Source organism: Felis catus, chromosome X (assembly GCF_018350175.1).
Source record: "Felis catus isolate Fca126 chromosome X, F.catus_Fca126_mat1.0, whole genome shotgun sequence".
NCBI classification, from domain to species: domain Eukaryota; kingdom Metazoa; phylum Chordata; class Mammalia; order Carnivora; family Felidae; genus Felis; species Felis catus.
This window is the reverse complement of record NC_058386.1, coordinates 13,570,895-13,598,784: the sequence shown is the minus strand read 5'-3', so window position 1 is coordinate 13,598,784 and position 27,890 is coordinate 13,570,895. Positions and strand designations below refer to the sequence as shown.

General features: G+C 42.1%; 1 protein-coding gene across 8 annotated transcripts in view; it reads right to left on the bottom strand.

The window, feature by feature from the left end:
- The window catches only part of REPS2 (RALBP1 associated Eps domain containing 2), a 217,346-nt gene that overhangs the window by 35,405 nt on the left and 154,051 nt on the right, over positions 1 to 27,890 (bottom strand). For 4 of the 8 annotated variants that reach the window (XM_023248871.2, XM_023248867.2, XM_023248869.2 and 1 more), the window contains 2 exons: positions 24,362 to 24,423; positions 22,559 to 22,651 (listed from right to left, as the gene is read on the bottom strand). In XM_023248871.2, the coding sequence (XP_023104639.2) occupies positions 22,559 to 22,651; positions 24,362 to 24,423 (155 nt within the window). Of the gene's footprint in view, positions 1 to 22,558; positions 22,652 to 23,515; positions 23,597 to 24,361; positions 24,424 to 27,890 lie in introns of those variants that run through there. The other 4 variants (XM_023248872.2, XM_019823602.3, XM_023248870.2 and 1 more) reach the window with 2 other exon arrangements.

Sequence of the window (27,890 nt, the reverse complement as noted above, 5' to 3'; positions counted from 1 at the left end):
ATATTTTTTAAATATATTAAATTCCTAAGAAAAACAGATAGGACTCTTTACCTTTAAAAAGGTAGGGATGGGAGAGCATGATGAAAGGAGTCAACAGAAGGGTTGAGGCCACGGAGTGGTATGGAATCAATGAATAAATGCACCAAGATTGGCAAGTAATGCTTCCAAAGCTCGTCAAGGCACAGCAGGTGCCAGAGAGCCAAGCAGCAGAGCACAGGAAGACGAGGCATCACTGCTGCGCCCCCATCTCCAGGAGGCTTGCTACATTCAGCTGCTATTAGTCGGCAATGCAAAGTGTTAACGTGCTGAGAAAAACCCTCCATGTAGTGATAGTGACAACAGTCCTCTACCCACAAATTAAAATGCATTACAGGAACACACGCTGCAGCACAACCATCAGCCTTAGTGTGTCCAGTCTGTCCCTAACCCGGCCTTCTGCAACCTCTTGCATGGCTTCTTCCTTCCTCTGCGTCCACTGAAACAGACAAGGGCACCAATGCTTCCCCATTTATCAGATTCTTCCTGCCTCTTCCAGTTTTGTCACAGGCCTTCTGCCCAACACAGCACCCTTGACTATCTTTTTAAAACTCCCATCCCTGGCATCTGAACAACCGCAAAGTCCTATGGATCATCATTACCTTTCTTTCCTGTTTTGATTCCTCTCATCCCTCAGCTGTAGGATTTCTCAAGGCTCTGTCTTTGGTTCTCCCACCCTATACCTCCCACTGCCATTCACTCTTTCCCAGAGTAATCCCATCCGCTCCCACATTTGCACGGCCCTAGCCAGAAACCTCGGTTCCCAACCACCTCTGCACCTCTTTCAAACCCACTATGCAGGCTTTTGGTGCCTGATTTCTCATTCCAAGCTTTGCTTATAGCCTTCTCCTTTCCATCAAGGATAACTGTATTGTTGTTGTCGATAGATATCTGAAACACCAAACACTGTGTCACACGGTTCTCCGGGTGTTCCGCAGGGATGAAAGCATTTCCTCATCACAGCCCTAGGAAGTAGTCATTCCCCCATCTTATTACTGAAGAAACTGGTGATCAAGAAGTTGAGGAACTCACCCAAGATCACACAAACAGCCGAGTCTGAACCCAGGCCTCAGGTTCCGACGCTGGGCATGTGACGACCATGTAATACGGCCTCAGGTACTCTCGGGCCTGACTGGTAAGTCATTCAAGAAATATGTATTGAACAGCTACTGCAGGCAAGTCTTGTGCTAGAGCTGGTATTCAAGATAAATGATACCCAGACCTTTCTTACAAGGAGCTTGAAGTCTAATGGAAAAGGCACAGAAACGACTGGGCAAGCATGCTTCGGTGGAATTCCAGACTATGGTGAGGAAGTATGGGGGCTCCAGGCACACCCACGCCTTGCGGGTCAACAAAGACTTGGGTGAGACCTGAGTCTCAGGGTGCTGCCAGCTACTGGGGCAGTGCACGGGGATGGTAAGGAAGGAGGCTCCGGAACCCAGAACACCAGCTTAGCATGCCACGAGAACACCAGAGGCCTGTCCCCAAGACAGGAACTGTGACAGAAGCAGGTGTAAGGCAAGCTCATTTTTAGCCATACCAGGTTTAAAACACCCAGGCAACATCTGAGCGAAGCTATCCGGGAGCCATTCCTTGTCAGGAGCACGGGGATTCCAAGCGTTCACCCGCCTTCCTTGGGTTCTGACAAATAATGTCCTGCTTCAACATTCGCGGGCCCGATGTCAGCTTCATTAAGGGGTGAGTGAGGGCCCAATAACCTCCCAAATGCAGGGCTTCCCATGACCTGTGCAGAAGAACACAACTTGGACCTGAGGTCCCTTCTTGCTCTCCACCTGCAGATCTATTGCTTGGAACGTGAATGTCCTGGCCTCAAGCGTACGCACACAAGCCCCTGCAGAAGTGCAGGTATGCATTGGCACGTCCCTCCAGGGAAAAGGAGCCAGAGGCCAGTCTCCTCACCTTTCAACTGCTCAGGTCCCCTCCATTATCAGGCAAAGGAGTGCTCGCCCTAATGCTCCCTTTCCTGGGGAGATGAGCAGTCTCCCTCTTGTAGTAACATTGAGGGAAATGATAAATCGAACCCTCTTTTCAACAAAAATAAGGATTCTGAGCACAGCAAAAGGAGTAGAATGTCACTGTCACTGCCTCCACACTCTCTTAAACATCTCTAAAAACAGGAATGTTGTGGGAGTTGGGAAGGATGAAAGAACAGTTTTAAGCGTCTGACAATTTTTTCCATTCACAGTTTACCTTCTGAAATTGTATACAAAGACTAGGTCTTCTAGCTCTACCACAGGGAACAAACCACTCCTGGGTGTCACGTCGGGCACAATCTAACCACCAATCTCCTTGGGAGGAACACCAAGAGGGCCCGTCACCACTCCGTGACTGATTCTAAATGGGTCCATCTATTGAACATTCAGGGGAGTGAAATCTTGTGAGGAGCCTGGAACACGGGGATCAAGAAAGTCCTGGAAAGGCAGAGGTTCGCCAGAGCCAGAAATTATCCCAGGAAAAGAGACGAGGAAAGAAAACAAGCTTTGTGATAAAAACAAACAAAAACAAAGATGGGATTTAGAGGTACAAAAGCCCCTCTTCACAATAAACAATTTCACTTGCATTCAAGAAAATAGGGTAAGGCTTAGCAGCTGGAAAGCAGAACAAACCTGGAAGATTTCGTTGCTATTTCTTCAGACTTTTCTAAGGTAACAACTTGGAGAGAATGATAACCCATGAAAACAGGGGGACCTCAGCAGCTCCCCTTTTCCTGCACATATTGAAGAAAGTAGGGAACAACTCTATCAATATGGAAAATAGGCCCTTGTCTGAAAGTTTTGAAGGTCTGAACTGAAATCCAATGCCTGAATCTTGTAAAAGAGACAAGTATTTGGATTACAGTTACTAGTACAAATGGCAGTCCTTCCCTCACGGTTCACTGTGTAACACGTACCCAGCCAGGATGTGGCAAGGCAGGAAAATGTACTTTTAGCCAAGAGCTCACTGAAACTCAAGCTTAGGTTCCTTTTAAAAATATATATCTCATATTTTAATTTCGATACTGCCCTATCCACAAATGAGACATATATTTTCATTCTCATCTTGCAATGAAAAGCCTGTTTAAGTCACGTGCACTTGGAAGGTACTGCCACTCAGGACACGGAGATCTGTTCTGGGGCTGTGCCCATTCCTATGGCTGATAGGACAATATAGACCCTGCTCAGCTGGCCCCCCAGAAATGGACACAGGGCCAGGAAGGCTAAGCATTGTCCACCAGAAGTAGCGTTTGTTTAGCTATTTAATTACACAGATATTTATTTTGTATACATCATGTATCACTTTCCAAATAACACTCATGTTCTACTTTTAGGGAACTAGACCTGAGACACCAGGCAAACTGCTCCCAGAATAGGAGAGTTAAAGCCTTCTGATGTGCTCCTCCTTGGTTTCTCTCTCAGATCACTTGTTCTGGAAAAAGTCAGCCGCCATGTTGTGAGAACACTCAAGCAGTCTTAACAAGGGGCCCATGTAGCAAGGAATTAAGGCCTCCCACCGACAGCCATGTGGGAGAGCCATCTTTGAGGTAGATCTTCCAGCCCCAGTCGAGCCTTCAGTTAACTGCAGTCCTGGCTGACATCTTGACTGCAGCCTAATGAGACCCCATAAGCCAGAACCACCAGATTAGTTTCTCCTTAATCTCTAACCCACAGAAACTATGAGACAATAAATGTCACCTGTTTTAGGCTCCAAAAACACCCATTCTCGTAAGTCTGAAATACGGAGTCTAGTAGGGCGGAATAAGGGTGAACAGTAGAGAAGAAGGAGAGCACTACAGCTGGAGAACAACAGTGCAGTGGATCACACGTGGTCTTAGAGATCACTGTCCCAGATGGTCTAGTAGCTACTCAGCACCATTCCCCCACTTGCGTCGTCTTCCCTATGTTGCAGGGGTAGAAGCCTGGGAACAATATTTATAAAATCCCCTTTCAATAATGCTCCTTGTTGACTCTGAGAGTCACTCACGTTAAACCAAGAAGGTGAAAGAAAAGAAGCTGTATTACTGCTCCTCTGGCAGGGGTGGAAAGAAAAGCATGGGGCTCAGCCGCCGGAAGATCTTGTAGTGGCCTCAGGCATTTCCCCACAAACCGTTACTTAGATGCTGCGGGCAGCCTGAGCATCTCCAGCTGTTTCCTTTAGTTCTTGCAAAGTCTTAAGGTTCAGAAAATTCTGGCCAACCTGACTGGTGGCCTTCCCTCATCTTTGCTCCTCTAGCAATCTAATTCTTTAAGTATCTAATTCCTTAAATGAAATCTCTTCCAGGGTGACATACCTAGAATGGTTTCTGTTTTCCCCACCAGACCTTGGCTGATACATCCATGTTGAGGATTTGGAGCTTATCCAGAGAGCCATAGGTGGAAGGGGGCATGGAAAGATTTTAAGTAGGGAAGTGATGAGACTAGATTTGCATTTTAGAAAGATTACTCTGAATCCAGTGAGTAAAATGGATTAAAAGGAACCCATCTTGGGGCAATTCACTTAAAAGCCCAAAAATGAAAACAAGACAAGAGATGACGGTCACTTAAAGCAATCTGGTGGGAATGGGGATAGGCAGATTTGAGAGCTATTTAGCTTGAGACTGAATACATCCTTGGTGACTGATGGAATGTGATAAGTCAAAGGAAAGAACAATGACACATGGGAGCCAGATTTTGGTCTTCAACAGTGGATAACGGTTGAGAGAAAATAGTTTAAAGCGAGGAAAAGATAGATGGCAGCATAAAAGCTGAATAAAATTAAGCAGATTCATCACAAGCAGTGCTAGAACAACCCACCTATATCTTAAGGCAGTATCTCTCAAATAGGGGTTCCAGGGAACACCAGTTCTATCAGTTGCCTGGACGGGGATAGGAAAAGTTTTTCTGTAAGGAGCAAGGTAATAAATATTTTCAGTTGTGCAGGCCATTTGGTCTCTGTGTCTCCAATGCAAATGTGCAACTCTGCTCTCCAGTGCTAAAGCAGCTAAAGACACCACAATGAACGGGTGGGACCATGTTCCAATAAACTTTACAAAAACATGTGGGTGGGATACATTTAGCCTGTGGGCCAGTCTGTCAGCCCCTGGCAGAGAGGAAAAAGAATCTACAAAAAAGTTTAGGGAACACTGCACAGTCTCTCTCCCTCCTAGAAATTCACAGAGCACACTGCACATCACACACACTCTGAGATCCCATGAGGTAAAGGAAGCCACTGCCTTGGCTTACTTAACCCAGCAGTTCCCAAACTTATTGGGCTTCGACTTCTTATTCTCATGTAACTCCTATTAACATCCAGCGGAACTAACGTTCTGTGGAACACACCTTGGGAAACAATGACCTACAGGTTGGGTTTTAGAGAACAAAGGAAAACTATTCCATTTGACCTCAAGGCCAAATGCCACATTCCACACCTAATCCTTTGAGAGGTGGTTGTCTTCGTTGTGGTCAGCAGGTCTAGCTCTGGGGCGTTTCTGCTAGGCTCCCTTCCCCAAGAGTGGAGAGGCAGGGTGAGGATGGGGTTGCTGCCTGGCAAGAAAGGCCCACCTTCATTTCTCCCTTCCTCCCGCCTTCCTCGCAACAGCAGCTCTGGCTGCTGCCAACTCCTTCTCTGTAGGAATTAATTTACTGGGCTTCCTTTAAAAGCTCCTGGACACAAACACAACAAAACCACTCCTTATAAGAGCTAAAGCAGATGAACACAACACTGATAAATTACCGGTTTGTTTAAAGTAGCTTAAAACAACATGTCCCAGATTCCTGTCTGGACCGGGCAGGCTAGCATTGCGAAGGTCCTACAGCTCCCATCTGAGTCCACGTGCTGACTCCACCTCCTACCTGGGCCGCTGCAAAAACTGTGCTGGGTCTTTTTCTACCCTTCAGTTTTTTCTCAGTCCAGTGTACCCCGCACACACTGAGGAACTAATTTTGTGAAACACCTTCTCTCATCAAAACACTTTTTCCTAAAAGCCTTTCAATTGGTCTGTAAGGCCTATGGCAGAGCACCACAGGCCTTAGGGACACTCGGCCAGTTAAAAGACCCTCCATCATCCGGCTCCAATTTACCTCTGCATCATAACTGCATTAGTTTGCCCATATGGAACTGGCTCCAGGCACGTAAGTATTACCTGAATCTTCAAACACACCAGAAATTTCTTCCCAACTCAGTTCTGTTTGTTCTAGACCTTCTATGCCCAGTGGTTCCCAAATGTAGCTGCACAGGAGAATTATTGGGGAATTTTTATAAATTACAGACTTTTAGATACTACTCTAGACTTCCCTGATTAGAATCTCCTAGGGGTGGAGCATTAGAAACTTCTATTTTAACAAGCTCCCTGGGTAATTTTTATGTAGCCAGCCCAGACCAACTGGGGGCCATCGATGGCCCAAACTCTTCATATAAGTCTCCAAGGTCCTAGTGTGAAAAAGGCCACAGGTGCTGCCCCAAAAACGAACTAGGCTAAAGTGTTTTCTTGTCCATTTACCATGAAGGAAATAGGGCTGTCTGCCATATGATTTCATAAATAAATAATGAAAGGTGGGCAAAATCTTCAGCAATAGGATTTTTACTTACTGCAAATTTGCAGGGTGCCTGGCTGGCTCACTTTGTGGAACATGCAACTCTTGATCTCAGGGTTGTGAGTTTGAACCCCACGTTGGGTGTAGAGATTACTTTAAAAGAATAAAATCGTAAATAAATGTCAAATTTGCAACAAAACAAAATCGGGGGAAGGGGGAGAAAGGGAATTAGAGAAAGGTGATCAAGAGGCACAAACTTCCAGTTCTAAGAGAAGTAAGAGGGATGTGATGCTGATGTACGATGTATAGGAAGTTATTAAGAGAGTAAATCTTAAGAGTTCTCATCATAAGGAGAAAACTTCTTCCTTTCTTTTCTTCTTTGTTTTTATTTTATCTATATGAGAAGATGGATGTTAGCTGAACCTATTGTGGTAATCTTTCACAATATATGTTTATCAAACCATCACGCTGTACATCTTAAACTTACACAGTGATATTACTTCTCAATAAAACTGAGAAAATAAATCAAATCTTTTTAAAAAGTAGTCTAATTGCAGAACTTGTCGCTAAGGTGGGGGTAATTGGTGAAGTTATTTTATAAGCTTTGTAATATTCATGCTACTGACAGATTAGAAAAAGAAACTCAAATTTCATTTATTCCCCAAGAATCCGGGCAGCTTCCAAGACTGGGAATCACAAAGGCAGCAGCTAAGTTCTAGGCAGATAAGCAGACGATTGTGCCATGGCCTCTAGGGAATCCCCAGCATCCCACTGGTATTCATTCGGTGCCTACCTTTCACCGGACCTCCATCTCTGCTAGGTAAGGGCACATTAGAAAAGCCACGTGGTCACACCCAGAAATAGAAGATGCAGAACCAGTGGCCAGGAGCACACTGGCCACAGCAAACCCCGTCATTCCACAATCAGTTTCAGAGAGAGGGTCCAAAAAACTGAATTTCTCTGCAAGAATGATTACTAAAATCCACGACCCCAGCCACCTATGAGAGACAGAAATGGGGCTGATGCATACGCACGTGGAAGGCAGGATCTGTGCTTTGCTTCACTATCCTTCTCCCAGTGCCTAAGCAGAGTGGCAGCACACAGCAGGTCCTCGGATCAATGTGTGGAATGAGCTAGTAATGAACTCAACACTGTTTTGTGTTCCACTGGACAAGTCAAGAATTCATCCTACAGTAACTGGAGCCATGGAGCACATCGGTTACAGGGCAGAGCCTTTGGAATCGATCCAGGGTTTGCACTTGCTGGGTATATAACCCCCCGGGCACGCACTTAACCTCTCTGAGCCACAGTTTCTTCATCTGCACTAGGGGATAATCCACCTAACTCCTAGCATTTGTAAGATTAAGCAAAATAGCTGTCTAGAGTGCTAAGCACAGTAACATAATAACTGCTCAGTAATGGCAGCTACTATCATAATTAAGAGTAAATATACAATTGGTTTCCCACTCAAAGATTCCACAACCTGCAAATAGCAGCCAATTCAACATAAAGGACTCTTACTCTCTTGCCAAAAGATGAAAACTTACACTGAGAAAGTGCTGACTCCGGTTTAGATTATACACAGATCCCATAGAGCAGGCTACCCACAATCCAAATTTGTGCCACTGGATGTTGCTGCTACCAATAGTGAAGGGAAGACGTTTTTAAAAATAAAAGCCTTTACAGATTTCATGGCTGCTTCAGCACAGACATCTCGGGCAGCTTACACTGAACATCTCTGGTGGCCCCTAGAGCTGGCCAACCCAACACCAGGGACACACCCAAGTGAACACTGACAGAGGAGCTCAGGGACAACTGCTCTAGAAGTGGATAATCAGTAACTAGAATGGGCAACCAGTCCCTGGATACGGCAGTCACACAGCACAGTCTCTTGGGAATTTTTGGAATCCACTGGATTACAGACAACGCCATAAAACAGACTTATTGTTAGAACTAAAGGACCATGGGTGCTTTATTTTGGTCTAAAAGACAAATACCTTGACTGCGCCTGGGGTTTTGGTCTTCTATTTCCAATTTCTAGTAATAGAACAGAAATCTGAGTCAAGTCTGAGCCTCACTCCCTATTCATCACACTCCTAAAGCCATATATGACAATGCGATCTGCAGAGTTGACAACACAGACCACATAGGTAAGGTGATCTACACGACAGGGTTCTCTTGAGATTCATGTTTCCCAATGACTAAGGGTGAAAAAAGATGCCATATGCATACCTCTTGCCATACTAAACATATGCTTACTTAAACGGGCAGCACCACCATCACAATTCAAAGGCGTCTAGATAGTAGGCCTTTAGAAATTCCTTTTGCTGGTTCCGCGGCCCTGACATAATAGGTCCGGGAAACAATACAAAAAGCATATAAAAATTTCAAAGTGCCTCAAAGCCCTAGCCTCACTTGATATTTTACCACACTTAAAATTTTGAATACCACTCCCAGTTCCACTGTTCTGTATTAGTAATCGAGTGTGTGAACCACTTCTCTTCTAACTAGTGATAGCTCATAGTGAGATTGTGATTAATGTCCTCTTTTGGGTTGACATAGCTCTTCCTGCATGAGCTATGTCCATCAGAAGAAGGTGGCTTTTAAAAATTTCAATTAGAAACAGTTGGCGGGAGAGGGAACTATAAAAATTATGTAAGAGTTAGGAGCCAGTCATAAAATAAACTCAGTATTGATGAGAATGTAGGAACTGGAACAGGCACACTGTTGATAGAGCATAAATCAGTACAAACACTTTATAAAACTGTTCAGCAGTACCCACGAAGGCTGAACATAGGCCTAACCTATGACCCAGCAATTCTACTGTAGGCATACATCCAAGAGAAATGAAAACATACATCCACTCAAAAACTTGTACGTGAATGTGCACAGGAGCATTATTCATAAGTGCCAAAATCTGAACACTACCCAAATGTCCATCAACAGTAGAAAATAGTGATACCTTTGCACACATAATGGAATACTATACAGCAGTGATCTAAAATTACACACAACAATATGAATGAATCACACATCTTTTAAGCCCAAAGAAGACTGACACAAGAGTATATACTGCATGGTTCCACTTATATAAGGTAAAAAATAGGTAAAACTGATCTATGCTGTTAGAAGTCAGAATAGCGGTAACCCTACAAAGGAATAGTAACTGGAAAAATAGCCTAAGATAGGCTTTCTGGGGTCCTAGTAATATTTTGTTTCTTGATTTGAATGCTGATTATACACATGTGTTCAGCTTGTGAAAATTCATTCAGTTGCACACTCAATGGGCACTTTTCAATATGCATGTTATACTTCAATAAAAAAGTTAAAAAATAAATCCAGTAGAGCCAATTTCCTATAATGTCCTTAAAGTGCCACCTAGTGGCACAAGTTAAATGTAAACAAGAGGAAAGCGTCATCTCTAGTGACTTCAAAAATATTGTCCCATTTCTAACAGCACATTTTACGACTGGGCTGAAACAGTGCCCTAGACTAAAAACAAACAAACAAACAAACAAACGAACAAACAAACAAACAAACAGCTCTTGTCTGGCGCAGAGAATCCCTAATACAAGGATTCAGCAGCAAGTGACGCTGTCGACTACGCAGCGCGCTGGTACCAGCGAGCTGATGACACACGTCACCTCCCAACCCCACCTGTGATCAGTCACAGTGGGAGTATTTACAACACAGACTGTGGAGTAGAGATTTTTCTTTTTTTCAGAGAGAAGGCTTACCAACACATCAGGAGGTGATACCTACAGAACTTGCTGAACAGAACAGGGTATTCAGGAAGAGATGGGGGAAAAAAAGAAACTCTTTCTCCTGTTTCTCCTGGACAGGCTCTTTCCTTCCCTCTTTCTCACCTTAAAGGCACACCCTTACTCTGGTTTCTTCTAGTGAGGCCTGAGAAACATAAAGTTATGAAAGCCCACCCATAGCAAGTCTTTGAAGCTGCCAGATGAATAAAGAATATTTTCTCCAGGTTTTGCTAGTAAACTCTGAAAGATGGAGCATCTTGGTCGATAAAGGTCCTCATGGCAAAGCTGCAAACTATAAATATAGGCATCATGACCCTTGAGTTAGGAGATAGTGGGTTAAAAGGCTTATGAGGACCTGTCTTTGCATCGATTCTTCTCCTTCATGTTTCCATGATTTACAGAAAGAGGCAATGATCTAGATTTGGCCTACAGGCTATAGTCTGCTGACCCCTGACCTAGGCAGAGGGCCAGCCCATGAAAGGTCACAGAAGTGGGCAAGAACGCCATTCTACTATAAGTGGTTTTGTAAGCCAGTTTAGCACTCATTCTGTGCTAAGGACTGGCCACTAACTTCTGGTTACCCTGAGCCTGTTTCTCCGTTTGCCAACTAGAACCTGCTTCTGTTTTGCTGGGCCTGGAGTGATAATAATCATAACGGCTACTTGTCAACGAGACCTGACTATATGCCAGGCACCACTCTGAGTGCTTCACGGATACGACCTCATTTAATCGTTTTAACAACCCTATGAAAGCAGACACTACCACTGTCTCCACTTTACACATGATGAAACTGAGACAGAGAGACTCAATAACTTGCCCAAAGATAAACAGCCAGTAAGACACAGAGATAAGATTTGAACCCGAGCCCATGTTCTTAACTACTCTGTCTACTGGCTCCCTGGGCCTGACTCCTAGTTGTCTTCTGCTGTCCTTTCCCATTAACACCACAGCACATCTGGACACCCTTCCATCCTGCCCCACTTCCATACCCTCTCCTTCCCTGACACACAGCACAGAGGAATGCTTCTTGGTTTTTGTCACTGTGTGGTAAGGAGGACAGAGAAAAGAAATAAGGATTCCATTGTTTAGGAACCTAGAAACCAACCATAACTGACCCCCAGGGGAAAACTGGGCTAGCTTGTTAGTTCAAGGAAATATGGCACTCAGCTATCGCTTGACAATACAGCATGAGAAAATGGATTTAAATGGATACATATACCCACCAGGAGAGACCATAAAATGGATGGTGTTAGGCATGACTGCCTTCAAACGGTGAGGAAAGATGAAGGAGTTACAGGATAAGAAGCCTATTGCAATTTTTGTGTCATCATAGTACTCGGCAAAGCACGGGCCTACTGTAAGCATATTCCATCAACACCTGACGAACTGACTAGATGAACTCATGGCATCTCCAGAGGAATGTTGCCAGCAAAGAAAGCTTTACACAACAATACCATGAGCACAATACAGTAAAGGGGGGGGGGAGTGCTAAGAAAGGACACAAGCTCCTAGAGGTGTGGTAAACCTAATTCGGTAAGAGGGTTCATAATATAAAGTGTATCCCTGATAAAGATAACTGTCAACTCAATTGTTAAGAAGAGACAGGTTAAGGGGTGCCTGACTGGTTCAGTTGGAAAAGCGTGCAACTCTCGGTCTGGGGTTGTGAGTTCTAGCCCCATGTTGGGTGCACAGATTACTAAAAGAAAGAAAGAAACTTTAAACAACAACAAAAAAAGAAAAGATAGGTTAAGAAAATAATTCTGAGATACGGTTGGATAGTATAGCACAGTAGGAGGAACTGGTACACTGAGGCAAGATAGCCAGGGTTAGAATCACCGCATTAATTCCTACTTGCTGTGCATACCTTGAGGAAATCCTCAAGTTCTGCACACCTCGGTTTACTTATCTGCAAAACGAGAACAGCAACAGACCCCATCACACATGGCTGTTATGAAGATTAAGTGAGTGAATATTTGTCGAACACTTAAAAGAGCATCTGACATATAGCCACTATATATAATTATTCATTATGCAGAAGTTCTGCCTTTTTGTTTCCTTTTAAAAAGCAGAATAAGCTACACTTGGCCTTTTGCTACCCCAAAAATAGCCCACTGACCAAAGTGTGAAGGCTATTTTGGCCAAGATAAATGTAAGTCTGCACTAATAAAGGCACTTCAGCATTTTCACTGAGTGTATGGAAATACTTCATGTTTAGAAAATTATTCGAGGGTGCCTGGATGGCTCAGGTGGTTAAGCATCCAACATCGGCTCAGGTCATGATCTCACAGTTTGTGGGTTCATGCCCCACATCAGGCTCTGTGCTGACAGCTCAGAGCCTGGAGCCTGCTTCGGATTCTGTGTCTCCCTCTCTCTCTGCCCCTCCCCCGCTTGTGCTTTGTCTCTGTCTCAAAAATAAAATAAAAACATTTTTTAAAAAACTTAAAAAAATTATTCGTGGGCATGGAGAGTGGAGACTCTCACTAACTTTTGCTTAGCAAATCTATAGTTAATTTTTGTGATGTGCAATGAGTGATTTTTCTCTCTCTCTAAACATTTATCATTAAATTTCTAGTATGTCCTCAGAAACCCTTCCCAGCTCCACCCTTCACAATAGCTACCTGGCTCTGTCACTCACTAGCTGTGAGGCTCCAAGGAACTCGCTTTCACTTTCTGAATCTCAACTTCTTATGCTGTAAAATTATATGCAAGGACAGACGTGAGTGCATGAGCATAAAAAGTGTTAAAATTAAAAAAGACTTAGGGGCGCCTGGGTGGCTCAGTCGGTTGAGCATCCGACTTCAGGTCAGGTCATGATCTCACAGTTTGTGAGTTCAAGCCCCGTGCCAGGCTCTCAGAGCCTGGAGCCTGCTTCAGATTCTGTGTCTCCCTCTCTCTCTGCTCCTCCCCCGCTCATGCTCTTTCTCTGTCTCTAAAAAAAATAAATAAATGTTTTAAAAAAAAAGACTCAGACACACTCAGAAGCAAGGTCAAGATCCCTATGGGGCCAAATCACAAAGCAGTTGGCCAGGCTGAGGGTTCGGAAGCAGGTAGAGGCAACTGAGAGCTCACAGGTATTTAAATGTCCTCTATGAGGCAAAGGACTGGCACCAAGTTCATTTCCTGAAGCCAGAGGCTAAGGTGGCGCTTTGCTACCTGTAAAGCTGCAAAACCAGGATGAAGTCTGCGAAGGTGCTCCGTACTGCCTACTTAGGAAAGGGAGCGGAAGCACATATAGCATCGCAGCCTGGTCTCAGGCTAAGCCACCGCCTGGTGCCATCTGCACCATCTCTGACATCTGCACCAGACGCACGTGCTGAACATCGAGTATAAGAACTGGCCTTACACTGGAGGCCCACGAGTGCAGGACCACGGGGTGTGGTTGGCCAGTGAACTGCTGGACGCCAATGAACTGCTGGACGGGGAGGAGCTCCAAGAACTGAGAATGAAATTTAAATTTAAACTCCAATTCAAAATAAGACTGCTAAACAAATTTCCAAAAGCATGAAGAAAAAACCCAATAGTAAGAAGAAGAGCCGAAAGAGAGAGAGAGAGAGAGAGAGAGAGAGAGAGAGAGAGAGAGGGAGGGAGGGAGGGAGGAGGAAAGGGAGGGGATGAATTTGCCTCTTGACAAAAAAGAAAACAAATCAAGTAGAAAATAACTTCAAAATAATTATGCTTAAATCCTCTCCCAGTTAAAAGTAGAAAATGCATCCTTAAAAAAAACAGACAAGTATGAAACAGAAATTGGGAGAAGTGAAACAAGAACAGATTGATATAAACAAGAATGGACTATAAAACTTGGAATCATACACAGTTACACAAAAGAATGATTAATTTGGAAGATGAAGGTTTCATCCGGGGCCTAGAGGGATCATGACATAAAAAGATAAAAGAGCCATTACTAGAAATAAAAGGTGTATTGACAAAGAAACCTAGCTAACCGGACTTCAAGAAGAAAACAGAGTAAGCATAGAATCATAACCTGCAGAGATATGACTAAGAATATTCCAAATTTGAATACATGGCTTTCCAGATGGAAAATGCACACAAAGAGTCACCTGGAACAAATAAATTTAAATCTATGCTTAGACACATCACAGTGAAATTAACACAGAACATTGAAAATAAAGTTTTAAAAGCCATCCTAGAGAAAAAACAGTCAATCCAAAGGAAACAATAGATTAACAGAATTCTCAGCAGCAACAATAAACACCAGAAAAGGAGGAGGTAATACATTCAAAACACTGAAGGAAAATGAACTTCAACCTGGAATTCTGCACAATGCAAAATTATCATTTAAGAGAAAGGGCAATTAGAGTATACTCTCCAGAGAACATGGATAAAAAAAACTAGAAGGTGGGGGGAAAAAAGAAAAAGAAAAAAACTACTACAAGCTAGATTTCAGCAAACAGTTTATTTGAAGCTCACAACTATATGATTATGCAGTATTACATGTCTTAAAAGTTCTGACAGCATGGTGTGTAAAAGTAGCTTCCAAGAGTCATTTGATTCTGATAAAGCTTTGAGTGACTTCTTCAAATTCTAGTTGTCCTTTAAGAGTGTTTTTCCCTTTTTCCTAAACCTCAATTGAAAGAGAAACTCTTTAAAAGAAAACCTACATAATTTTCCCACCAAAAACAGCTATCTAAACTATTACCAATTACTTAGCAGTTTACCTCCACATGCTTAGCAGTAAACACTTGACATTTTATTTATTTTGAGACAGCAAGCGAACGCGAGTACATGTGAGCGGGGGTGGGGGCAGAGAGAGAGAGAGAGCGCGCGAGCGAGCAAGCGAGAGAGAACCCCAAGCAGGCTCTGCACTGCCAGCACAGAGGCTCGAACTCACGAACCATGACATCATGCATGACCTGAGCCAAAATCAAGGGTCAGACGCTCAACTGACTGAACCACCCAGGCACCCCAATACCTGACAGTTTAGAGTGAAATGTCTGGAGACCTTCACAGACACCCTAATTCACACATTTACCACTCATGTAGAGTCTCTCCCAAAAGAGAGAATGTATTTCTATAAACAAGTTATCATAAGGTGAGATAGGTAAATTATAAATGAATTACTTAAGTGACCCCTTTAGACCCTCAATAAGAGTAGAGATTCACTGAGGAGTTAAAAACCTCAAAAGCCCACTGGGAAGAGAACACGGACCAGTAACGCTGAGAAAAGAATTCAAAATCCAACCATGGCAAAAGTGATCCAGAGGTGTTCCAGCCTACCCTGAGAAGGCAGAACACCTTATTATCAAAGGTCCACTAAATATTTTTATGTGGTACAGTCAGGAAACATTTCTGTATTCAGCTGGTGTCCCTCTTACCCAGTATTTTCCATGTAATCATTTTAATAGATGTCTAATATCCTATTAAGCAGATATATAACCCTTAACCAGAGGTGTCTTCTTGAACATTTATGTTGTCTGTATTGGTTTTTATTTTATTAATACTAAAATAAATGTCATCATAGAACTTTTCCTTTCTTTTGAACTAGTTAACAGGATAAATGCTGATGGCATTTGTTGATAGCTGGCAAAACGATGCATGCTCTTTTAAACAGAGGGATTTATCCTTAATCTTTCCTCCACTATCACAATGTGAGTACTTCATCGTTATTTCTCTTCTCCTTGAACTTATCACTATGGCAGTTTCCTTTGCCTTTCTAATTTCTCATTCAATGCCAACTGTTTTGATAATAGCTTTCAAATTCCCTTTAATAAATCCCTATTAAGAGGACCTGCAGAACTCTCGAGATTCCATCAACAGAGGCTGGTTTAAACCACAACTGTGTCTTCACGTTACACCATCCTGGAGCTCTGGCTGGCAATTTGAGTAATCTATAAACCAATCCTACAACTAGGGAACATACAGCAAAATGTACTGTGCCAAAGTTAATACAGGGGAAGAAAACACCTTACACAAAACAGAGTCATTCTACGGGAATATTCAACCTTGATAAATTCAAAACAACACTACCTACAGCGAGAGATAAATTTATGAGAATCTGATTTTAATTTCAAAGAAAGCCTTTTATTTTTAACTAGAGGCCACAAAAAACCAATTTCGGGTTTCAATGATGTTGCTATTGTTTTCCTTTCTCTATTTCATTCATCTCAACTCTCCTCTTCATCATTTCCTTCCTTCTGCCATCTTTGGGTTTAGCTTGCTCTCCTTTTTCTCATTTCTTTTATTTATTTTTTTTTAATTTTTTTTTCAATGTTTATTTATTTTTGGGACAGAGAGAGACAGAGCATGAACGGGGGAGGGGCAGAGAGAGAGGGAGACACAGAATCGGAAACAGGCTCCAGGCTCTGAGCCATCAGCCCAGAGCCCAACGCGGGGCTCGAACTCACGGACCGCGAGATCGTGACCTGGCTGAAGTCGGACGCTTAACCGACTGCGCCACCCAGGCGCCCCGATCCTTTTTCTCATTTCTTATAGTGTAAAGTTACCTTATTGATTTTCGATCCCTCTTTCTAATGTAAGTGGTTATAGCTATAAATTTCCTCCAGAGTACTATTAGTACTATTATTCCTGCATCTCATAGGTTTTGGCAGGTTTTCCTTTTCATTCATCTCAAGGTGTTTTCTAATTTCACTTACAATTTCTTCTTTAACCCACTGGTTTTTAAAGAGCATGTTGCCTAATTTCTACATGTTAGTGAATCTTCCAGTGTTACTTCTGTTACTGAGTTCTAGTTTCATTCCACCGTGGTCACTTACTATGATTTCACTCTCCTTAAATTTATTGAGACTTGTTTTGTGGCCTAACATATGGTCTATCCTGGAGAATGTTCCATGTGCACTTGAGGAAAATGTGTACTGTGCTGTTGTTGGGTGGAGCATTCTATAGATAGATGTCTGTTAGGTCTAGTTGACTTACAGCATTATTCAAATCTTCTATTTCCTTTTTTAAATTTTTTTTTAACATTTATTTTTTGAGAGAGACAGACAAAGCATGAGCAGGGGAGGGTCAGAGAGCGAGGGAGACACAGAATCCGAAGCAGGCTCCAGGCTCTGAGCTGTCAGCACAGAGCCTGACACGGGGATTGAACCCGCCAACTGTGACATCATGACCTGAGCCGAAGTCAGACGCTTAACCGACTGTGCCACGCAGGTGCTCCTCAAGTCCTCTATTTCCTTACTGGTCTTCCATCTAGTTGTTCTATCCATTATTAGAAGTGAGATTGTATAGAACTATGTGTAACTCCCTTTAATTCTGTTGGGTTTTGCTTTGTATATTTGAGGGGCTCTGTCATTAGGTGTGTATATTCTTCTAAATTTTTTGCCATCTTAATGGAGTGACCCTTTTTTATCAATACGTAATGTCCTTCTAGGTCTCATAACAGTTTTTTATCTTTAAGTCTATTTAATCTGAAGTGACTACAGCCACCCGGGCTCTCTTTTGGTTACTATTTGCATGAAGTATCTTTTTCCATTCTTCCATTTTCAACCTATGTGTATCACTGGATCTAAATGAAGTCTCTGGTAGACAGCATATAGATGAATTATTTTTTAAATCCATCTCCTTCTGCCTTTTATTTGGAGATTTTTATCCATTTAAAGTAATTACTAATAAGGAAAGATTTACTTTTGCCATTTGCTGTTTGTTTTCTATGTCTTACACCTGTTTGGTCCTTCAGTTCCTCCATCACTTCTCTTTTTATGATTAACTGATTTTTTTTCTACTATACCATTTTTATTACCTTCTCACTTTCATACTTTTTTATATGTTTTAGGTTTTTTTTCCTAAGGATTAATGTCTTAACTTTATAACCATCAAGTTTGAATTAATAGCAACTTAGTGTCAAAAGTATACTAACACTCTACTCCTTTATAGCCCTGCTGCCCCTTATATTATTATTGTCACAAATTATATCTTTATATATGTGGGCCCATTGACATAGATCTGTAATTATTGTTTTAAGCACTTTTAACTCCTAAGGAAAAAAGACGAGCTACAAATCAACACTACTGGGTTTTCTATTCACCAATGTAGCTACCTTCACCATTCTTCATTTCTTTTTATGGCTTCGAGGTACTGTCTAGTGTCCTTTCATTTCAGCCTGGAGGACTCTTCAGTATTCATTATAGGGCAGGTCTACTAGTTACAAACTCCTTGAGTTTTTGCCTATCTGGGAATGTCTGTCTATAATGACATTGTCTGGGGAGTGGGGGTTATAAAGTGCCTCCCCAGGCCACCTGATGCCATCAGATCAGGGTTAGGAGACCCCTTTGGTCTCTGCTGAAACCACGTTTGCCAGCTAGAAAAGTATCAACCCAGGCTGTCTGGCGAGGGACAAGAGACCAAACTCCGAGATCGGTCTCTGATGACACCAGAGGGAGGGGCACCCATGGTGTCTGGCTGGGGTAGGGCAGGTATTGTCAAAAAGGTTTCTATCTAGCTTGGCTACCCCTTTCCCAGTCCTTTGACTAGACAGTAGACTTTTCTCAAGGCTTTGTTTTCTTTTGGTCTACACTTGTTGGCAATTCCAGGCTACAGGCTTCTCTAGTACCCAGGGCAGGACACATGGGAGATTTTTTTCTTTAACTCAGGCAACTCACACCACCATGCCATTCCTCAAGTCCTAAGGCCCTCAACCAGTCCACTTTCCTGTTTACATCTTTCAAAGTCCTCTGTTTATTACGTCCAGGGCCTTCCATTGTATTCAGCAGTGTGGGCAAGCAGGGAGAAATTAGTCTAAACTATCTTGTCCTCAATTGTTTTATGATGTTTCGACTATATTTGCAACAAAATTTTTCTTGGACAAAGGAATACAACCAGAATCTAAGACCTTAAGAATGAGAAGGATCTATCTACTTTAATCTTCACATTTTACAGAAGAGGCAATGGTAGGTCTGTGAGACGAATGTGCTTACTCCCACAAGGCTACCGAGCTACAGAGTAGTCAGGCAAAGAATAAGACCACAGACATATTCATTCAGTGTTCTACAGCTTTCACTATGTCCTTCCATCATCACAGATGAAGAGAAATCCTGGGCCTAGATCTTTTCTTAATTACAGAAATACTCATTAACATACTGTGATTTTCACCTCATCTGCAGCGTGCACCCTAAGACAGAACAGAGTAACACTCCGAAAGAAAGTGAAAGTGGCATCTTAGGTGATAGGGTTGTAAATTCAGAATAATTACTAAGTTTCTAATACATGAATACATAGAAAAATACCTCTTGACATATACTAAACTTCTATATTGATGAGTAAAAATGATGATGCTGTAATCTTTGAAAGCTCACAAATATGCTTTATCTAAATAGCCAATATATTAAGGTGATTCGATGACTAACGTACATTGTATGAGATCATGTGCATGTATTATAGCAAAAGATCTTGTGATATTTGACGCATGCCCACTGAGTTTTAACTTGATAAAGAAAAAAGCCATGAGGGGCGCCTGGGTGGCTCAGTCAGTTAAGTGTCCAACTCTTGGTTTCAGTTCAGGTCATGATCTCATGGTTTGTGAGTTTGATTCCCGCATCCAGCTCCGCGCTGACAGTGCAGAGCCTGGTTGGGATTCTCTCTCTCTCTCTCTGTCTCCCTTTCTCTTTGCCCCTCCCCTGCTCATTCTCATTTTGCTCTCTCTCTCTCTCTCTCTTTCTATCTCAAAATAAATAAACTTCAAAGAAAAAAAGAACTCAGGGCATACCAGCAACAAATCCCCTAGATTCTCAACTTCTTCCTTGAACATTCCTTCTCTTGCCTTAATTCGGTGTTTCTCAATCCTGGCTGTACTTCAGAACCATGTGGGGAGCTTCTTAAAACTCCCAAAGTCTGAGCCTCCTCCCTGGGGGTGGGACCCAGACATCAGTAGGTTTAAAGCTCATCCAGATGATTTCACTGTGCATAAGGGTAAGTACCCCTGGACTGACACCCTTTGTTCTCCCTTCAGGGACTGCTCCCCCAACAGAACTCTCTTGTCAGGGGGCCCTTCTTCTCCCCCAGCTCTGGTACCACCGGGACTCAAGTGGGCAGGCCGCTGGTCCTCATTCCCACCTCTAAACACTAAATCTCTCTCCCCCAAAATCTAGCTTTCTACATTTCAGACAGTTCCTCAAACAAATGGGGATCTCTTGCATGCGTGTTTCCTTGCATTTGCTTTTTCTCTACAGTAATAGTCTGCATCCTTCGGCCATCAGAAAAGCAAAGTTCTCATTTAAAACTCACTTCACTGGTCATCTCAGCCCTTCCACGAAGCCCTCTCAGTCTAAGCCTAAGAGTATTGATCAAATGCTTCCTCCACAGTGCATCCATTCTGCAGTGCTATTTTAGTATTCGTTACATTGCCAACGAGAAGCACCTGCCGTTGTAAGAAATTCGTAGTATAAATAGGAAAATTATGAGCACGTTAGTCTACAAAGAGCCCCAATTCATCAAATGTGGTGCTAATATAAAACTGGAAAGATTACCCCATGTACCAAAAAACCTTTTTTCTTTAGAAAGATTACTGCCATAAGAAATATAGCATGGCATCAATACTATGAAACAGATTTAATTATTGGAGTACCGATCAGGCCCTTAGCAGAGAAGCAACCTATAGGACAAGCCACTCCGCAGATGGCATTTTATTCAGTTTCTATGCAAAGCATGAGGTACCAAGTTCAACTCTCATTTTAACGCTGCTCCATATGAAACAGTTCACTCTAATTGCTGTTTAGTCATTTATGTTATGAATCAGTCTTTAAAAAAATTAATAAATAAACGTGTCACCTCCTCTGAGCAGAGCCAAAATACCATGCCCTGTCTCTAGCCCATCCCCAGGAAAACACAGAACACAAACCATTTGATTCTTTATATAGTCATATGGTCCCTCTTGATCTTACCTATAGTACAAAAAATAAAAAGATCTGTTTCTTTGAATTTATTCCTTTTCTTAACTCCAGAGCCCCATTTGTATAACTTAATCCACATGTTCGTATCATAATGGTGCTTAGTAGAAATAGGAGCCAGCGAAACTGCATTTTATGCTAAAAACCTATACCTTCTCCCTCTCACTTGACAAAAGATACACTTTTAGTGTATGTAGAAATGATCTATATATACCTTTGTGGGCACAGCTGCAAACATACAAGCGCTTTTCTCTTACATACTTAAAACCTCAAAGGGCATCACTGGCCACGAAGTTTTTTAAACAGTGTTCCTTTTTAGGGAACAGAATGTTTTCGTGTTTACTATAATCTAGTCTTGCCCATTTATCAAGTTAAATAATATGAAATTTTTAAATCAAAACCTTTCTATCTTATAAAATCTCTTCTCAGAGCTACCAATAAATAAAAGATTTAAAATATAACCAAGCTTCCTTGTTTTCTCCCCTAGGTACTACAGTTTAAGCCTCATAAAAATGAGTCTGTGGTTAAGTACTGTATATATATTTTTTCCCAAAGTCAAGCCAATTGTCCATATATAACAAGGAACACTCAAAAAATGTGTTTAACAGAGCAAAAGACGAATTCGGAGCGCTTAAGATTTGCTGTAATAAAGCTTGCTGCGAAGTGGTAAAAATGACCTCATGAGAGAGTAAGCAAGAAGGAACAGAAAAGCAAATAAGAAAACACAACAAAGTGAAAACATGACAATCTGAAACCCGAAGCTAATGTGTAGTAAACTTTATTTTGCATTTTCAATTCCTCTAGGGAAAACTATTCACCTAAGTATAAAAATTTAACTTCAATCACATAATATAGAGAGGAGGTGACAGATTAAAGAGGTTTGGAAATGTTATTACCACTACTCTAAGGCTGGTGTATAATGTTTCCTAACAACCAAGCCCTCAGGATATTGATAAGTATTTTATAAATAAAGAGGTGAATGGTCACAATCACTAGGAAATCGCAAGCTTTACCAAATTTGACCAGATTTCTTTACTGTAGAATTTCAAACCCTTCAATGAGCCCATTCGCACCGTGAACCTCCCTAAGTGGGTACCGAGGCCACAGCCTGCAAATCTGTCTTACCACAGAGCCCTATGAACGTCTCCCAGAAGACTACTTTATCACAAGCAGTTCGGGAAAGACTAGAATATACAGGTGCCCCATCCAAGTGGTTAGGGGACTCTCTCCCAGGGCCATTAGGAATTTGACACTGCACAAAGACTAAATACAATCATGTGTTCAGTACCCAGGATTTCCTCTGTTGAATGTGTGTGTCCCACTTACAGAGGAGGACAGGGGGAGAGCAGGGGGAGGTCAGTAGCGAAGGGATTTTCTGCCTGCATTTCTTACACACCTGTTTCTGCAGTCTGAAATCTCCATAGTTAGGCAGCTGAGTTGGAGGCCTGCGCTGAGCACTGCGCTTACTGTTTACCCTGAGATGGGAAATCTGGTAGACAAAGAAGCAGTCTCGTTCATTAACAGTGACTTGAGAATTCCCAGCCCCCCGTCAGATCCTCAGTCACTAAGCCCCAAGGCAGGCAGGAAGCCCACTCAAGCAGGTCAGACGAGGCCCACTGATGGCAGCAAAACATTTCACAACCGGGAAATAACTGCTGTCACATGTGCGGTAGAAGATAAGGAGGTTGGTCACAAAAGCCCTTTCAGACAGGTCTTCCACGCATTCATCCAGGCGGCTCCCAAGCCCCAGTTTGAAACCAGCAGCTGGTGGGTAACCGCCTCCAGAATGCCCACTCTTCTGTTTTGACAAAGTCCCGGTTTGCTATTGGTGCCAATCAGGAGTTTGATCTCATCTACGTCCTCCACAGGAAGACGGGGTGAAGGCCTTACCTGCCAATGCAGCAGATCACCGTCTTACTGTATACATACACATCAGCTTCAAGGATGGGGAGGACAGGGATGTTTAGGAGATGGACTCTGACTGGGGAGCTGACTCTACCTATTCACTAGCTATGTCACCTTAGCTGACTTGCTTAACCCCTGTATGTTTCAATTTCCTCATCTGTATAAAAATAAAGCATATTAACACCTACTTCATAGGAGTTTTGTGAAGATTAAATAATGCGCTGAAAGCACTTAGCACAATAGGTGCTCGATAAACAGAACTAATAATTTAAATGAGCAGAAATCATAAGCAGGGAAAAGCTTGGAATGGAACTAAAGCTTGCTATTAGATATAAATGAGTATTTGTTGGCTGATTAATCAACAGGTCTTAGAGCCAATCCTGGAGCGTTGGAAAGGGGGTTCTCATTCGTTTCTATGTGAGTCAGGAAGAACGGGGCTTTTTATTACCCTTCAGACTGAGGCAGGAAAGCAGGACCTCACTGTATTTGCACCTCAAGGTTGAGTGGATGCTAAAGATGATCTAATTCTCTAAAAGAAGGACAAGCAAATGTTAAAAGTGGCTTCAGAGACTCAGCGAATCCTAAGATGTGGCATACGGAAAGATATGCTCTGGGCAGCATTTTCCGCCGAAAGTTAGAGAGGGCCTTTAAAGGCACAAAGTTTCTTCAGCAGCAGTTAACAAAAGGAAGGACCCGTAGTGCCCTTCACCGCATTCCGCAGATTTGCTGCTTCCTTCTCATTTCCAATTCTACGAGCAGTGTTGATGAATAAGGCCACAGCAGCACATAAAAATAAGGCAGAATGAATTCACAGGCGAAACAGATTTTGGTGACACACTCTCCCAACTCCTGATGTTTCAGCTTATTATTCCAAAGGAAGATACCAACCTAACGAAAGCACTGTAGGCTCAAACCACAGCTCTAACACCATGGTGATGGCCATTTATTTTTAGTTTATGCAGAATTCACACAGCTCCTAAAACATGATGAAAATATACACACCCAGACTGTACATACTATACAGAAACACCATGTCCCCCACCCCCAAAGCGAAAGGTGAACCAATACACATTTGTTTAGTTGCCTATTGAGGGAACTTCCACTTTTCTACATGAGGTTGAGGGACTGGCTAGATAAGAAGAAATTCAACCGCTCTCTCCTCTCTTTGTCCAGATGTCATCTTGGGAATGTGACCAGCCAGTTCTGTGGCTATCAACCCTTGCAAAGGAAGCACAGTGATAGGACCACTTCCCTAGTACCGAACAGTTCACAGAAATCAACTTCTGTCTCCTACCTGTGATGGACAAGGTCTTGGAGGGAGCGCAGGCGGCGGAGGTAACAATCCTGACTTAGTAGCTGAAAAGAAAAACACATACTGTTAAGAATTCCCAAACACAAAACAAATACCCCTCCACTTCTTAACTAGGAATAGCAATTGCAGTTAACATGTTTAAGTTATTAAAATCCATCTGAAGGCTTAATTAAAAAAAAAAGCACACGCTATTTCTAATCCCTTTTTCATCTGGATCCTACCTTCTCCAAATCCAATTATTTATATAGGCTGTTGTGATTAAGACCATATAAAACAGTAAGGAAAAGACACCTTTTGATCAAAGCACTGGAACCCAGCACGGGAAAGGCGGTCAATCCCTCATTATTCTGATGTTAATTATTTAGTTTCCAATCATCTAGGCCCTTAGGTTTCTCTAACATGTCTCCCTCTCTCCCGGCCATTACACTGCTCATTAGCTCAGCAAGGAGGCTACAGAAACGAAGGGAGCCAGAGTTCCCGTGACGCAGCTCTACTGCCCTGTAAGCGAGTAGGTCTGACAGCAGCAGGGGACGCTGGAAGAGACGGACTAAAATGATGTTTACAGACCCTTCAAAGATCTCAATTGCCTTTTCTCTCCCTGATCCTTATTAGCAGAAATAAGAAAATCTGTTTCTAAAATAATCTGGCCCCATTTGAAGGATGTTTTGAAGGGAAGTTTCAGTCTAATTTTTTTTTTAATTTTGTGAGATCTAGAGAAAATTTGAGTTAAGCCAAGAATGTCTGAATTATAACTTAACAATGAAAATAAACATCTGCTAGTGAATTATAAATCAAGTCCAAAATCACACACAAGAAATAACTTTATTATCGCACACTGGCAAGTTAAACCATATTCTTTACAAACTCGTTTAAAAAGCACACTGTGCTCTATATAACCGTACACAGCTTATTGGCAATTCTATAATATGTGTGCTAATATTTGGACAATTTTCTGTGACTTAAAAATAAATCATAGCAATGTGCCAAGAACATAAAAGTTTTTGTAAATCACTTTTGATCTGACCTAGCTAGACCAGACATGCCCAAAGATGGAGTTTGGGGCTTTCCACAAAGGTAACTTAAGAGTAATTTCACAGAGATTTGCATTCTGAGCCAGGGCAGAGATATGGTACAACCATGTGGGTCCATCAATGACCTCTCTCAATCTGTCTCTCATTAAAATTTATGAAACACATCAGTGGGTCACAACTCCAGTGGTGGTAAGACCTTGGACAGTCTTCAATAACAAAGCGTGTAGCAGCAGAAAAACAAAAGCCTCAGGAATTATCCATCTCGGGGTCCAAACTCTAAAGGTCCTCAGGATTGGGCCTTTAAATTACCGGTTTCTTTTAAAACAAAACTTGAAAAATCTACACGTGCTTTTAAAGGAAAAGCCTTGCACCAGAACAAACTGTGTGTTAAAAATCACCCTTTATTAACAAAAGAGGCCTAAGAATCGATAAGCCGCTTAATTAAACTTCTGCTTCCAGCCAAGAGGGAGTAACAAAGACCAGATTTATCCTCCCATTTGAAACAGCCAAAAACAAACACGTTTTTTATATGAAACAACAGTTTTCAACACTAGAACAAAACACAGAAAACGACAGTTTTCAAGACACTAGGAAACCAAGCAACAAAAGACAGTGATCCCTGAGAGGCAGGAAACCAAGCAGGTGAGTTGTGGGGTCTCACTGTTCCCGCTTAGTGTACTCGGATACAGGACCTACACATCATATTCGGGTCTGGTGCATGTCATTTGTGCTATTTTTTAATTAAAAAAACAAATGCCCTATCTTTATAAAAGATGGTATGAAGGTGTTTCTGCATATACTTTTGGATAAAATCGTATCACCTACAAACATGAACAGTAATTCTGTTGCCTCTTTTCAGTACCTTTACCTATTTTGTGTTTTTCAACGTTTATTTATTTTTGGGACAGAGAGAGACAGAGCATGAACGGGGGAGGGGCAGAGAGAGAGGGAGACACAGAATCGGAAACAGGCTCCAGGCTCCGAGCCATCAGCCCAGAGCCTGACGCGGGGCTCGAACTCACGGACCGCGAGATCGTGACCTGGCTGAAGTCGGACGCTTAACCGATTGTGCCACCCAGGCGCCCCTGTGTTTTTTATCTTACCTGGCAAGAACATCTACTATAAAGTTGACTTGTAATGATCATATGGGCATTCTTACCTTCTTTGATCTCAAAGGTAAGGCTGTCACTATTTCACCATTAGTATGGTACTTTCCGTAGGTTTCTTGTAGAAATGCTATAACGAATTATGAAAATTCCCACCTGTTGAGATTTTTTTTATAATTTGTTGATGATTTTTTACCAAAGTTGCATCTCCATCCACTGAGATGATGGTATGATTTTTCCCCTGATAATTAGTTAATATGATAAATTACATTATACATGTTTAAATGTGAAAGCACCCTTGCCAGCCTACAATAATCCCAACTTGGTCAGGTTTTTAGATCTGCTAGATTTAGTTGGCTAATATTGTGCTTAGGATTTTTGCCAACCATATTCATAAATGAGACTGTGATCAGTAAGTCTCCTTTCTCATGTAGTTGTCTGTCAGGCCTGATTCAGCCAGAAAATGTTCCCCATGTGTGCTCGGGAACAGGCTGTGTAAGATCGAAGATTGTTTTTGTTGCTAATGTTGAATGTCAGGTACAACTTGCCAGCAGAACTATCTGGGCCTGAAGTTTTGTTTGAAACAAGATTTTTAATGATTTCATTTCTTTAATTGTTACAGGATTATTCAGACTTTCTAATTCTTAAGTCAATTTTGAGAAATTTTATTTTTCTAGACATTTATTGTCTAAAGGCTCATATTTATTGCCATAAAGGAACTCCTACGCCCTCCTCTACTCATCTTAATCTTCGTGCACCTAACTTTTGTTTTTGATTCCTCATACTATTTGTATCATCACTCTACTTTCCCTTCACCGAGCTCACTTGACATTTGACCATTTTATTACTCTTTAAAAAAAAAAAAAAAAATTGGGGGCACCTGAGTGGCTCAGTTGGTTAAGCGTCTGACTTTGGCTCAGGTCATGATCTCGCAGTTTGTGAGTTCGAGCCCCGCATCGGGCTCTGTGCTGACAGCTCAGAGCCTGGAGCCTGCTTCAGATTCTGTGTCTCCCTCTCCCTGTGCCCCTCCCCTGCTCACGCTCTGTCTCTCAATAATAAATAAACGTTAAAAAAATAAAAAAAATAAACTTTCCTGAGCCTCTGTATTGCCTGCCTCCTTTGTTTCATTAATGTCTGTTCATCTTGCATTTTCTTTCTTTAGGCTTATCCTATTGTTCTTTTTCTAGCATAAAAACAGTTGCCAAGCTCAATTTCCAGTGTTTCTTCTTTTCTAACATAAGCATTTAGCGTTACAAATTTTCTTCCAAGAATCACAGGTTTTTGATATGTTCTCATTCAGTTTTACAACTTTCCTAATTTCCATTACAATCTCTTTTATGATAGTACCTTCCGTTTGAAATTCATCCTTTAGAA